Source organism: Cyprinodon variegatus, unplaced genomic scaffold (assembly GCF_000732505.1).
Source record: "Cyprinodon variegatus isolate N-32 unplaced genomic scaffold, C_variegatus-1.0 Scaffold674, whole genome shotgun sequence".
Lineage (NCBI taxonomy): Eukaryota > Metazoa > Chordata > Actinopteri > Cyprinodontiformes > Cyprinodontidae > Cyprinodon > Cyprinodon variegatus.
In genome coordinates, this window is record NW_015151127.1 from 165541 (window position 1) to 180979 (window position 15439).

The window sequence follows — 15439 nt, forward strand, 5'->3', positions numbered from 1 at the left end:
AACACCAGACGGCCTTGGCAGATGACCGCTCACACCGAGCCTGGTTCTGCTGGAGATTTCTTCCTGTTAAAAGGGAGTTTTTCCTCTCCACTATCGCTACAAGCATGCTTAGTGTGAGGGGTTGCCTCCCAGTCAATGAATCAATGCAATCAACTGGTTTTCCTTAGATAGAAACCTTGAATCAATTTGACTGTATGATCTGGTGAACTGTAAAGTGCCTTGAGATGACATGGGTTGTGAATTGGCGCTATAGAAATAAACTGAATTTATTTGAAAAAGGTGGCAACGTCCTCCTGTGCTGATTACGCCAACGCCATACCTGCAATTCCGAAATATAACAGCAGGTGTCGCCAAAACCCTCTAAATAAAAAAATGAATTGTTTTTATTTGGAACTGCTTATGAAATGTTTCAACAGACCGATATTCTTACAAGAGTTTCATGTTTAACTGAATATTATTTGGTTATTAAAATCAATTGAATTATATTACTCTATTTAAACAGCCTGCAAAAGTAGGGAATTGTTTTTATCCTATTCCTTCCATTGGGACTTCACGTTGAAGAGATATTATATCTATTAACCGAAACTGTATTTAATTTGATTGTTTTTTTTCTTCTTGTCAGCTAGAGAGAAATGAAATGAGAAACTGCATAAAGTCTCTGTGTGGGAGGGATTCTAGCTGAAGCAACAAAAGGGCAGCCTGCAGAGCTCAGAGAGGCTGGGATAAACTTTCCAAGAGGACAGACGAGGAAAAAAAGCGCATCTCTGTTTCGGACACCTGATGGGCATCGTCTCATATTTGAACCGTCTCATTGTCTTTATGCGAATTTGTTTAGGATAATGAAAAACGGAAGTCGCACAATTATTTAAAGGGACATCGACAGGAACTGCAGGTTTTGTTTTTTCAGAAATGGCTTTGTCTATTAGAAGCAGGTGTTTGATTTTGCTGTGTTTGACAACTCTTCACTACGGTCATGCAGCTCTTCAGGTAAGAGGAATTTAGTTTATTCACTTTTGAAGAATAGAAGTAAATCATATTTATAAATATATCCAGAAACAAAAAGAGATTACTGTACTTGTAAAATACTTCTTTAAAACATTTAGTTAGATTTAAACTAAACTCTTAAATTCCTTTTATGTTATTAGACCAACTTGGATTATTTGCAAAATGTTAAAAACAAAATTAATGGTTTTACTAATTCCACCATTGGTAAAGCCACCTTTGCTTCACTAACAGCCACTACTTCTAACACATGCATATACTTTGAAGAAATGGTTCCTCCAGCTTCATGTTTGGGGTCTGTGTCCTGCTGAAAAACAAAACCCCCAGCCCAATATCAAATCTTTTCCATCCCCTGAAAGGCTTTCATCCACGATTTCTCTATACACGATCTATCCCAATCCATCCCCAAATCTACTTCAATCAACTTCCCTGAACCCAGTGTAAAAAAGCATCCCAAAGCATGATGCTACCACCGCCATGTTTCACTGTTGGGATGGTGTGTGTATATGCAGTGTTAACTCTTCGCCATATAAAGTGCCAGAAAAATCTGGATGTTTTTTCATGATGCATCACTGAACCCGTCATTCACTGAACGTTATTGATACTGAGACCAGCCTACATGCACACACTATGCATGCCTAGCTATCTAGGTTGTAGGATGCAAGCAGCTGCCCCTCCAAATGTGGAAATTGGATAGATGAATTAAATCACTCACAGATTAGCTCTGTTTAATTTTTAAGGTGACTTCCTTGATGGCTCTTGATTGGATTGGTTCATTTTTAAGGATACTAGAGTAATGGGGGGCTGAATACATATATACATCACAATCTTCAGGTTTTGATTTCTAAAACGTTTTTACTGTCATGTGTAGTTTTAGCTTCAGCTTTACAATTTTTGCCCTACAGCTTATATCACATAATCACAATTTAATACATTGGAATTTGCAATAAAAAATTGTGAAAAACTTTAAAATTATGTAATTTTTCCACTAAAAGTAACTCTAAAAAGGAAATTACCCTCATATTTTAGCTTGTAAACAAACAAAATTTACTTCTGGATATGAATCTTCCCATGTCTTGTCAGCTGGTGGCACATCCCTTTGCCTGGAGCAGGTAAAATAAGCACAGGCTAGACCGAGCTGCAGTTCTAATGTACTGAGACTAATTGCAATTGTACAAAGTTTTCCGTATGCCAGAGGAGGAATTTAAGGTATGCTGCAAAGGGAAATTGTCCCAGTGAGCTTGTGATTAACAACCCTTCTAAAAGGATTAGAGGCACTTTCTTTGAGGAATTTTGTAATGGTTTGGGTCTAGAGCTTTTTCCTCAAAGGAAGTGTGACAGCCATGCTATTTTTGAGCTGGATCATCCAGTGAGCCTGCCCCTTCACCTGCGGTCATGCAAAAGATACAGAGGAACAGCAGTTTGGACTAAGTTTCCTCTAACATCTCCCAGACAGCTTTTGTCCAGCTGTGCCTGCCACTGTGGTTGTGGTAGTGGAAGTGAAAGGAGGTGAGGGGAGTAATAAACCAAGATGGTTTATGAGAAAGCTGCAGGGTCTGACATCAAAACAGATCAAGGCGAGTCTTAAAATATATCTATTAATATGGTTTTAATTATAAGGAACCGTTTGTAACCATGAGAACTCTGTTTTAATGTTAAAACATCTGGATGATGTATTAATTCACCATTCGTGGTTTGACCCCATTAGACAAAATTAACCATTTCCCTTTATGCATCCATTGTATTCTGAGATCTTCTTTTTTACGCCAAGACTCCTCCACACTACTCTTTGGTTCATGGCCCCTCGTGTTTTACCAGCAGTCCTGCATGGATAAGCACCAGGTGGTCGGGGTGCTGCGTCAGATGGAGAAGTTCTTGAAAGGCCAGGAGATTCGGTTTACAGAGGGTCTCCGGATAATGAAGTCAAAACTGGCATCACTTCAGAACTCTGTGTCCAAGTTACCTCAAGCTGATCAGTCGGCTGGTGAGTAATTAGACATGAATCTTCTCTGTAGGAGATAACTTTAAGAAAAAATATATACATTTTTACAATATGTTAAGTCCTAATAAGTCTTGGCATTGCAGGAGAGTGAATTAGTATTTATACCGATATGATATAATTTGTGGTAAGGAATAAAATTAAAACCTTGAATTTTCTGCTTTTAGAAAAGTAGATGCTTTCCAATTTGAAATGTTATACAATATACCTTAGATATCTCTTTATTAATAGATTTTTGTAATAGAATTTATAACAACATGCTAGATAAGTATCCCAACATTCTGCAAAGATTTTCACAGCAAAGACTTTCAGGTCAAATTATCATTTACTATGCAGTAAAGGCTAAAGAAAGTTTTATATTGTACTTTCAAAATTGATGATATCCCTTGACGGTTTTCACATTTTACAACGAAAAACTTTAATGCACTCTATTAAAATTGTATCTGATAAACCAACATTAGGTACTGTTGAAATGGACAGGGTCACATCATTTAGAAAAGGAGCCAGGAAGCTCATGGTAACTTGGAGGAGCTACAGAGATCCACAGCTCTGAAGGAAAATGACTGACTATATATCAGCCATCCACTAGTCTAATTTTACATGACTGCACTTACAGTCTTGCATTTTAAGATATTCTGAGCTGCTTATAAAATGAACCCTTAAGAAGACATTTTCACTGTACATAAGCCTAAACACACTGATTATCATGATGAAAAATGATATTGTCAGCGTTATGCTGTGGATGCTATTAATAAACAGACAGGGAAGGATTGAAACATTTTTTTTTCAATAGAAAAATTAAAATTGATTAAAAATAGTGACGATCGGTGTTTGTTTTACACTGTTCAACTGACGTGATGCAACTGCAGGATCGTTCTGCATATGGGAAAATACAAATCAATCAAGACACTTTCCACAAACCGGAGGAAGTATAATGGACACAGGCATGTTGGCTGTGAGGGACGTTGTGTTCTACTCCTTTTACTGTTATTGAACAGGGTGAGTAAATAATGCTCTCCTAATGCAAAGTCCTGGTACTACGAGAGTGGGCCACTTCAGGACAAATCGAGATTGCTGATTGGTCAGTTGGTGACTACCCTCCGGGATCAATTGAATATTCTCATTTTAATGGGCGAAACCAAAACCAATTGCATGTCTTAACATTTGCGCATACTAAAAAATCGATTGCATATGTAATTTGGTGGCCCTTATTGGAAGTAAAATGCAACAGTTTGTATGGAATACTATTTGTGTTAGAATGGAGTCCGGATCTAGACTCAACTGAGACTCTGCTGCATAACTTAAAACATTCTTTTTTCCAGTTTTTTTGTCCAATCTGAATGGAATGAGCCATTTTTACTGAAAGAATGTGGGCAGCTGGTAGAGACATACTTCAAAAGGTTTGTGGAAGTAAATGAGGCAAAAAGCTGCACAAAGCATCAATGCAGCGGGCTTTATACAAATGCTCATCCCACTTCACACATCTTTACAAATCCTAAATCTGTGTTTGGGGTTATACCTTCTCTAAAAATGAAAAGTGTTATGGCTATGGATACTTTTACAAGTTAATGCATCCAGTCTATGTTGGAGGTTTCCACTGAAGGACAGTCAAGTGGAAGAAAACCAAATATTCCATAATATCAGGTTTACGATACTTTTGGAGCAACTCCCTTGTCAAAGTTGATCTTCAAACGGGATTCTTACTCAGTGAGTGACAACAGAAAGCCAGATGAAGCTTCCTGGGTTATTGGATAATGGAGTCATTCAGCAGTTCAAGGCTTTCTCAGTTACAGAGCTTGGTACTTGACAGGGGAAGTGGATTTGTGGAATTGTGTTGCTTGGCAGCGGACTCTGGGACAAATTTGTTCATGATGGACCATCCAGCTCATAACTCTCTGAGGAGGGCTGCAGAGGACAGGAGGAGGAGGCTGATATTTTATACAGAGCAATAAAACCTCAGACAAATGAAGAGATGGAAAGACACACAAATAGGCTAAAAATCATATACTTTTTACACTTACACATTTATAAGCCAGCTTCATTTTTCCAGTGAATACACTGAGATGTAGGGGGACCTAAACAATCGAAATATCAGAATTGGATAGATGATAGTTGTTTCACATATACTGCTTAAGGATAATTAATGTAATGTTTTTTTTTCTGATTTAGCATGACAATAGCTGAAGATCTTTGTAATATTGAGGAAGGCAATTATACTTCTTAGCTGCTCTGGTGAAGATCGTTAATGGAAGTATAAACCCATTCAGCATTATTGCGTTTTAGGGACCATAATGAGTATCCCTATTCTTTATACTTTATAAATTTGTTTTGAAAAAAGATGAACTTTATATTCTCCCACAACATTTCAAAAGATTGGAGCACCCGGGGAGAAAGATAGAAAGGTCTTTAACTTTTGACCATAAAAAAATCTCTTTAGATGCTGCAAAATTCAGAGACTTCCATTGTCAATTATCCATCCATCTTGTACTGCTTGTCCATCAGAGTCGGGATGTGATGTGGGCAAATGGCAGGATACACCCTGGACTGGTTGCCAGTCTTGCAGAGCCTTGTGAACTATTCTAAGCTGACCTTACCCATCTTCTTTAAGATTTAGGTCTTAGGTGCCCATCAAAGAAGATTGGTTTGTGCCTCGTAAACCATTTCTATGGACCTTTCTTAATATGATTTTGATCTCTTTGCTGTTGGAAGAATCAGTGACAGCTTCAGGTTCTTTTCTGTATCTCAAAGTCTTATGCATGGTCACAAGGCTCTACAAACCTTTGGAAAATAAAGTAGCCTAGTGAACACAATGTGCTTTTTCACGTATTAACCGTCTAGAATGTTTGTAAATAGAATATGTCTCCTCACTAAAGTGCACAGCCCCATTAAATTTGCCAGTGAATTAGTTACTCCATATGTTTTATTTTATGATGATAAGACAGAAAAGCCTCTTGCTTTTATTCCTTATTTCTAAAAAAAAAATCTTTCCATCTTCCTTAATGAGGGTGTGGACAAATATAGCACCTCCCTCCTTCAGGTTAAGTTTTCAAAGTCAAAGATATTTTAAATTAATCATTGCTGTTGTCATATATGGGTGCATTTATGTGTATTGCCTATTTATTTTCTTCTATTTCTGAAATGCAAAGATCAAAATACATCTAACTTATCTTAAAAATAGCACTTTCTATCCTTTTGCCCTGTCTGAAAGAGTGTATATGTGATTCTGTTTTATGCCATATTTAAACCCCAAGAAACCAGGTCATCCTGGCTAAGCACCAAAATAAATTACAGACTTGCTCTCAGTGTATCACCACTCCGACTTTGCAGGTCTTCTGGTTTAAGTCTTCTCTTCATACCCAGAACTAGAAAAAAATGTAGAGAAGCAACTTTCACTTCTTATGATCCACTAACCTGGAACAAACTCATAGAAAAATGTAAACTGCTGAAACCCTAAGCTGCTTAAAATCATTTGTAAAGAGTTGCCTTCTACTCTGCTATCTAAACATTAGCAGTTTAAGTTTGTAGACTAATCTTCTCCAGGTTCTTTCTAGTTCTTGCCTGAGGCTTTGGTGTTCATCCCATTTCTTTTTTCCTGATGTTCACATCCTTAGACATGGCCACATTGACCCCTATGGCTGCTTATCAATGATCTGGTTGGGTTGGCTACTAGCATTTTGTCTGTTTGTATCTAGAACTCACAGGATCTTAGCTCAGTTATTCTCAACCCCCTTGGAAGGTTGCTCCCATTTTGATCCAAGGCTCCATGTTGTATTCTGGATAGATGTTTCAGTACAATACACCAGCCATTTGGCTAAAGCATTACATGTATTCCCTTCCTGCTAGCATCTTACACCCTGCTGTAAGATGTAGTGTTATTTCAAAGGCCTCTCTGCATAGCCTGCACCTGAGACCTGGGTTCCTTTTTCTCTGCTTCTCAAGGCCTGTTCCTGTGAGGCAATGATCAGTGCTTCTCTGCTGTCCTTCAGTCCGACCCACTATACCAGGGGTGTCAAACTGGTTCCAAAAAGGGCCGTGTGGCTGCAGGTTTTCTTTCCAACCAAGCAATAGCACACCAGACTCCAGTCGTCTCATTAAGGGATTCCAATCTGAACATGATGACTTGATGAGATGAATGAAGTCTGATGTGCTATTGCTTGGCTGGAAATAAAACATGTAGCCACACGGCCCTTTATGGAACCAGTTTGACACCCCTGCACTATACCCATTGGAAGGATTTGATTATATCAGCCAATTCAGCTATCTGTTGGTGGTATAGGTGTCAAAACCACTGTCATGGATGAAAACAGTACAGGAACAACTGTGCTGAATAAGGTCTGGAACTAGTGGTGGTGCTCAAGCAGAGGAAGAAGGTGGTGGTGATCAATTTTGCAATACCAAGTGACATCAGAAAGAAGGAACAGGGAAACCTCAGGTAATAATCAGGGCTGAGAGAAGACCTAGAAGACCTAGAGAGGATGTGGAAGGCACAACATCCGAGATCTCCGTCCAGAAAGCCACAGTCCTTGGAAAAGGTAAAATTCTGTGCAGGATCCTCGATCAGTTTGAAAGGCAAAAGCACCATCAAGAGTTTATAAATTAATCTCTCAATAGATATTTTTTTTATGGCTACTGGTTGTTTTATAATCGAAGGGAATCTTGATTTTCGAAGGATTACTAATTCTCTTAAAATATGTTGGTGTTTTTATTTATTCTTTTGTTCTTTTATTCTGAACTGTAAAACATGTTCAGAAAATGTTTAGTTAGACAGACGTGTCCTGTTGTTTACTTAAAAAAGGATTGGAAATTACTAACATTTTGTGAAAGGTTAACTCTCTAAATGTTTTTTGTTTAAATCACGAAAGCAGAAAAACAAACATCTAACTGCAGGAGGTTAGCTTTGAGGAAGAACAGGAGTCTCATTAAAGCCAAAAAATCTTTTCCAATAACAGTGTTATATAATTTGATTATTCAACTTTCAAGCATAATAGCTGAAATAAATTTTGACTTGTGGGACTTCACTGACCCATAACAGTGGTGGGTACTGCACTGGTTGACTGTAAATGAGGCATTCTTACATTTGTTTTCCATGAACGATCTATGCTGCCCAGTGACACGTGTATATCCCCAGGCCAGGAATGCCAGAGGATGTTGGGAGGCTTACTGCACATGTGACCCTACTTCCTCTCATGCTCTTTCTTTCTCCCGCAGCTCCGACCACCTGCCCCTCCTTAGAAGCCCCTGCTCATGGAACAAAATTCGGCTCAAAGCATTTTGTTGGGCATGAAGTCCATTTCACTTGCTCACAGGGGTTCCAGCTTATCGGTTCTTCTACCCGGGTTTGTCGAGACAATGGCACCTGGTCTGGTGTCAGTGCAATTTGTAAAGGTGAGGTACAGTTGAAGAATACTGTAACATGTTGTGATCTGCCATTTATTCTAAAAGTACCTTTTTATCTCCTTCTTGTCCTAATATATCACTAAAACTATTAGGAGGTATGAAGTAATTAATTTTTAGGTTACTGAGAGAAACTTCAACTCAGAAAACCAAACAGCTGTGCACAGATAAAGGAGAAATAAAAAGTCTTTCTTCAGAGGGACTGGGATTCTTTGGTGTTTTGAATGAATGACTTGTTAAATTGGGATTGAATGTCTGTGAACACAGAATAACACCTGCACTACATTCCACTGAGGGGTGCTTTCCCCTGTTGGTTTCTTTCTTTATTACCAACAGAGCCGGGGCTACTGTAAGATAAGCCACCAGGCATCAGCACCCCTCCCTGCTGCTCATGTTTCTGCAATTCTTTGTCAGACATCCTAAGATGGGGTTAGGGCCAACCATCATAACCAGAGTAGGGTCTGATAGCTCAGAAGTATGCCAGGCATGCTACTGATAGTAATTTCTGCCTGAACTGATCGCAGGTTTCTCTAAAATATTTCAAGTATCACACTCAGTTGAACATGAACATAGATTTATTGACTTTCCTCGTTGAAATAACATGATGGGGCTTGATTCTGCAAAGCATAGGATTCCAGTTCATGTTTTTCTACTCAGCAGAAAAGCTACATGTTTACTTATTTCTCAAAAAATCATTTACAGAGCCAGAATCCCCTAAATACTAAAAGAAGTTTAAAAATATCGCATAGAGTGCAGCATGTCTTTTCATGACATGGTCCAGTGGTAACCACCAGAGAAGCCAAATAAATATTAAAGGGACTGCTTGTCATTTGGTTTACAGTTGAGAGGGTAGCAGCTGCTTGTAATTTCTACATTTTTTTTATTTAGGGGTGAATTTGAGTCTATTTACATTGAGCTCATTGCAGAGTGGAGTCCTTGCAATATGTATTGGAGTGCTTTTGTGTTGCATTTTGTAAGATTTTTATAAAAACCAAAACTTACCCTGGCAAAATAAAGCTTAAATTTGCACTAATAAAAATAATAGATGTTTTTTTGAGGCAATCATCACTAAATATGTTTGCTGAATGAAAATTACTGAGTCTATACCGATGTCTTTATTTTATTTCAAAAAGTAAAACAAAAATTGTTCATACAAAGTTATTTATGCCCCTGACACCATCAAAGCATTGCAACGCCGGAAAAAAAAGGTTCTATCTATTCATCTTTGCAAAACAACTCGATCTCGGTCACATTAATGGCCTTTTTGTCACCAATTCACAACTGGATTTTTTTACAAAGCAAAATGTTAGATTATGTGTTGGTGTTGTAAGTTGAAAGTACAGGGTTAATTCCTTACTCTTGTTTAGTCTAATTCAACTACGCGGGAGTTAATTTCTCCAAAGAGTTGCTATTAACCTGGGGAGTTAAATAAATCATCTCAGTGCATAAAGAGCATTTATAGAGTTTCTTCTAGAATGACCTATGTAATGTGTTTGCTTGAAGAACAGAACAACTCTTAGAGTGAGACAGCGGCAAAAAACAAGTTTTATTGAGTGATGTCATTGGCTTTATGCAGTAAAATGGTGAGCTAATGAGTAAAGTGACAGGGCTGGGCCAGAGAATCCCAGCTCTGTCTGCCTCAATCAGTGTTGTAAAATCAACAGTCTTGTCATTTTGCGTGAGAACTTTTTCTTTATTTTATTGTCTTTGAGTAAGACACTTCACCACCATCGGCTTCTAATGGTGATCAGAGGGCCATGGAACACCAGTTTCCACCGGCCTTGCTTCTGTCAGTATGCTCCAAGATAGCTGCGGCTACAATTTACCTTAGTATGTAAATGTGTGGGTGAATGACTAACACCGGTGTAAATTGTAAAACGATAACACAACACATTAGGGCTCAATAAAATCAGAACTAGTGTTTAATATTAACTTTTGATAATTCACACTGGTGTTAAATAAATATCAAACTATTTTGTTCAAATCAATTCAGTTTATTTAAATGGCACCAATTCACAATACATGTTATCTCAAGGGACCTTAAAGAGATAATACAGACAAATTGGTAAGGAAAACCAGCTGATTGCATCCAGTCATTGATTTGCAAACATGCTCCTCCTGGATGAGCCTGTTGGGGACAAACTTTGATTGCCTTTTGCCATTGAATCCTCAGCAATCCCTCACACCGAGGATGCATGTAACCACAGTGGAGAGGAAAACTCCCCTTTAACAGAAAGAAACCTCCAGCAGAACCAGGCTCAGTGTGAGCGGACATCTGCGGAAGTTGACTGGGCTTCAATGAGATAGAAACAGAAAAAGAAAAAGAAGCAGACATACATCTCGTCCAGGAAACACACAGCCAGGCAGATGAGCTCCAAGCCAATTCTGCTAGTTACAGTAAAAGAAACAGGACTACACTGGAAACAGGCCAAGCTCCAATATCCATAAACAGAGATGTTCATGGCAGCAGAATAGCTGATATTTTCATCCAGGATGGTGTCACAGCCAAACAGGAAGAGGCCACATTAAGCTACTTTGAGAAAAAGCAGACAGAACAAAGTTATAACTGGAACTTGGAAAATACTGCATAATTTGAGAATATAAATAGAATGAATCAGAATTTGAAAAAGTAGTCCCTATGTCATCCAGCAGCCCACATAAATAGCAGCACAAATACAGAAAACAGCACAGGATAACCTATCTATCTACTAACCTATAATCTATCTATCTATCTATCTATCTATCTATCTATCTATCTATCTATCTATCTATCTATCTATCTATCTATCTATCTATCTATCATTTTCTATTTTAACTGAATAACACTTTTAAACATGTTTTAATAACCAAACAATCTTTTGTGTACCAAAAAATTATATTCAGAATTTCCAAATAGACTAAACTATTCAGTTATTTATTTCAAAGATGACATAATTTAATACAATAAATACAATTTTCCAGCAATTACAAGATATTAAGCCATTATACCAAGTAAGTTTTTATTCTTGCTTGATTATTTCTTTGGATGACAACGTTCTACTTTTTCTTGAGTATAAAAACATGTTTAAGTAGTGCTACTCTTAATTGAGGAAAAATTTTAGGTACTCTACCCACCTCTGCACACAGGTGAGCTTGTGTTGGTGAACTTCTGAGCAGATTGTTGCACTGTATTTCATAATGCAATGAGTAATACATATGCACCACATTTTCAGATGGTTATTTTTTAACTGGTAATTCCTAAACCTATACAGAATATATTTTCCACCTAACTATGCACTGCTTTGTGTCGGACTATTCCATAAAGTCTCAATGAAATATATTGAAGCGTGTGCTCCAGGATAATAAATACTTTTACAAGACGATGTACATCTGAAATTGTAATCAAGAAGATATTTTTTTTTTACTACAGAACCAGGCATAATAAAATACTTCATATGTTTTAAAATGCCTTAAATGTTGCATGTTGGCACAAGGACCTTCCATCAATGAAAATGACTTAATAATTGTTGAATGTCAGTAGTGGAATCAAACGCTTTCCGGTCTGGAATTCCAGCCCCTTATCTAAAAGGTTTATATGTTACTCCGGACATTTATGTTGTCACTTCAAAAAAATGAGAGGATATTTGTTTATTTTTCATATCTGCAGATATAAGTGAGTGTGTGAGTAACCCCTGCCAAAATGGAGGTACGTGTGTGGAAGGTGTAAACCAATACAAATGCACCTGCCCCCATAACTGGAGCGGCTCCCACTGCCAGCACCAAACCCAAACTGGTGAGTAACCATATGTGTTGCTTGGTTTATTTGGAGCTGCATGTCAGTCTGCTAATGCTCTTTAAACTGTGACCTGCTTGATGCAGCACCGCCCGAATGGAGTGTGATGAACGATCCGGCGTTTAGTCGGAGACCTCGCTGTGCCCAAATCAACCAAGCCCAGCACTGCAGCTGTGATGCAGGCTTCCACATGAGTGGCACGTCTGACAACAGCATCTGCCAGGGTGAGCTGTAATGATTGGTTAACTTAATTAATCCCTGTGGGGAAATTCTCCTTTGGCTGGTTATCCTCCTTGGAATATAAGGTCAGCCACAGAGCAGCTCCCTGTGACTGCAGGGTTCGCTGCAAATCACAGATGTTGAACAGACTTTACAGCAGAAAAATATCACTGAAGGCCAAAAAAACTTTTTCTCTTCTGGCTGCAACAGGGAGAGCAATGTGTGAAGCGGGTCTGCACTAAACCATATAATCCTCTTGAATATCCCGAGCTGATTAGCATACATTTAGGTCAGAGTTTAGTTGTTTATGTCTTTACTTCACGAGTTCTGAAAGAAGAGGGATTTTTTTTCAGGAGTAGCTAAAAAAGAGGCAGTGCAAAAGTATTTGTGGAAGATTAAAGTAAACAGTAATTTTTTTCTTTTTTTGCAGATGTTAATGAATGTGAAGTGTATCGGTTGGACCAAGGAGGGAAACTCTGCTTCCATGAGTGTGTGAACATCCCTGGGTCATACCACTGCTCCTGTCCTGTTGGTTACAAGTTACTTCCAGATGGGCGGACCTGTGAAGGTGAGTGACAGGGTGGAGCTGAGGACAAAGGCTCATTCACGTGCCTTTGGCTGCAGAACTGCCACGGTATGCATGTCCATACAGCCTGATATCTGTTCTTTCACCAGAGATGTCCTTCTAATGCCCCAGTTTTGCTTTCATACTTCACCCCTAAAGGTAATGGTGCTTTGCAGCTGGAAAACATGACCTCACGTTTTTCCTGCAAAAACACATTCAACAGAAACTAAACTAAAAAAAAAAGAAAACCTAAAAGGCCACAGAACACCAACCCCACCCCAGTATCCACACCATGAACCAGGGTGTCAGTCCTTTGCCACTGCTGTTTGTCTTCCAGATGTGGATGAGTGTTTAAGCCAGAAGCATAACTGTAGCAGAGGTACGTCTTGCATCAACACTGGGGGAAGCTTTCGATGCGTCAACCCTGAGTGTCCCCGTTCCCATGGCAACATCAGCTACGTCAAGACATCTCCTTTGTAAGTGGACACAGCCCAGAAGTACTAAAAAAAATCATTGAAACATGACTTCCACAACTGTGGCAAAAAAAAAACATATTTTGACCTCCTCAGGGTTTTCCAGATAAAATATTTGGAGGGAAATTCTGGTTGGGTTTTATATGAGCTGTTATTTAGACGAGAAGACTCAGGCTTTGTTTGGTTTTTGTGAAGTGAAAAGAAGACCATGGTGAATCTTTTAAAACTTTTCTAAGGTCAGTGGGACATACGGTGAAGGTCATTTATATAAATTCACATCTGATTTTTTTTTCTTATTGATGTAAGATGATAATTTATTTTCCTCTTTAAGTTCAGTTTAGCCAACTAAGTTATATTACCTAAAAAACAGAAAGATGTGTACCAAGTTTTTTTGTGGTTGTTTCTCAGTTTTTTTTTTAGCACTTTCTTTCATTTCAGATGTTTATGCACATTTTGTATATTAGCTGAGCTGCCTTTTAAATTGTATTTTTTAACATCCCTATTCAAGGTTCTGACAAGTTTAACTGAAATTTGGCTCATTCCTCCTGACAGAACTGGTGTTACTGAGTTATGTGTTTATTGATCAGTTTGTTTGCTTTCTATTGAACATTTTTATAATAACTTTTAATATACATTTTGCATAAAAAATAAATTAGAAATATTCTTTAATTTCCAAGTGTTCTTATGTTTAGCACATTTAAACTACATCATGCCTACAGTGATAAGTCTGAACAGTTTCTAAACTTGGATTTGTTCTGTGTTACCTTTTTTACTGGAGGATCTTCATTATGTATTTTTATTTCCCTTAAAGTTGCACACACATTTGTTGTAACCTAATGGAGTCTGTCTGATTGAACTTGTATCTTTTTATCCTGCAGTCAGTGTGAGAGAAACCCCTGTCCCATGAACAGCCGCTCCTGCCATCTGGCTCCTAAGACCCTGTCGTTCCACTACCTGTCCCTTCCCTCCAACCTGCAGACTCCTGCCACGCTGTTCCGCATGGCAACCGCAGCCGCCCCCGGCCGCACAGGACCAGACAGCCTGCGCTTCGGTATAGCTGGGGGGAACTCCCGAGGCATCTTCGTCATGCAGCGCTCAGACAGACAGACAGGTGAGCTGATACTGGTACAGCAGCTTCGTGGGCCTCATGAGGTCAGTGTCGATGTGGAGATGTCCGAATACGCTGATCGCAGCTTTCAGGCCAAACACGTTGCAAAAGTCCACATTCTAGTTTCGCCTTATAATTTCTGAGGGTGAACCTGGAGGAGAAGCACAGCTCAAAGAACTTTGCAGGAACAAGGAAGAGCGCACAAAGGCCACCAAGGTGGAAAAGAAAATGTGTAAGCCGTCACACATGCTTTAATACATCTTTCTAATATGGTCTAAAAATGAGGGCTGGTTGTTGTACACTGTCATAAAAAAATATACATATCCTCTTTTGTTGCTTATTTGGTGCAAATAAATGTTTCAGGTCATTAATCATTTTCTAATGTCAGACAAAAATCCTGTTTTCAAATGGTGATTTAATATACTAAGGGAAAATAGCTCAACACATTCTTTGCCCCTTTTCTAAATCATAAATCAACTTTAATTGACTAAAGATGTATAAGACCTAAGTTGAATTTTACCAGCAAGTCACAGTTCAGATATCGGCTGTTTATAAGGACGTGTCTCTCAAATGATGTAGGCTAAATGAAGTACTGTAGGCTAAAAAACAACAGGCTATGTCCTGATTTAAAGAAATCCAAGAGGAGAATAGAAAAGTAAATCATCTTGGTGTTGAAAGGTTAAGCATAGATTTAATCTAAGGGTCTAGTCTATTGCAAACCATTAATTGCATATAGAGAAAGCATTGAATAGTGGTGAGAACAACAAAATGACATCAAAAGAGGTAAATATGACTATGGATTAAAAAAGGCATGCACTAGGAAGTCAGAAGGCCAAAACTACAGCTAACTAAAATAGAAATAAAATAAATATTTTGTGAACTTATGAGATAAAAGTATAAAGCTCTG

General features: G+C 38.4%; 1 protein-coding gene across 2 annotated transcripts; it reads left to right on the forward strand.

Moving 5' to 3' along the window:
• Positions 1-704: 704 nt before the first annotated feature.
• Positions 705-15117, forward strand: fbln7 (fibulin 7). Of its 2 annotated transcripts, none has more exons than XM_015394135.1 (8): positions 705-987; positions 2821-2986; positions 8210-8386; positions 12042-12167; positions 12254-12391; positions 12817-12954; positions 13289-13427; positions 14303-15117. In XM_015394135.1, exons 1-8 carry the CDS (start codon positions 910-912, stop codon positions 14673-14675), a joined length of 1335 nt encoding a protein of 444 aa, XP_015249621.1. In that variant the 5' UTR covers positions 705-909; the 3' UTR covers positions 14676-15117. The 2 variants fall into 2 exon arrangements, with proteins under 2 accessions (XP_015249621.1, XP_015249622.1); XM_015394136.1 differs by having other exon boundaries at positions 2824-2986.
• Positions 15118-15439: the final 322 nt, after the last annotated feature.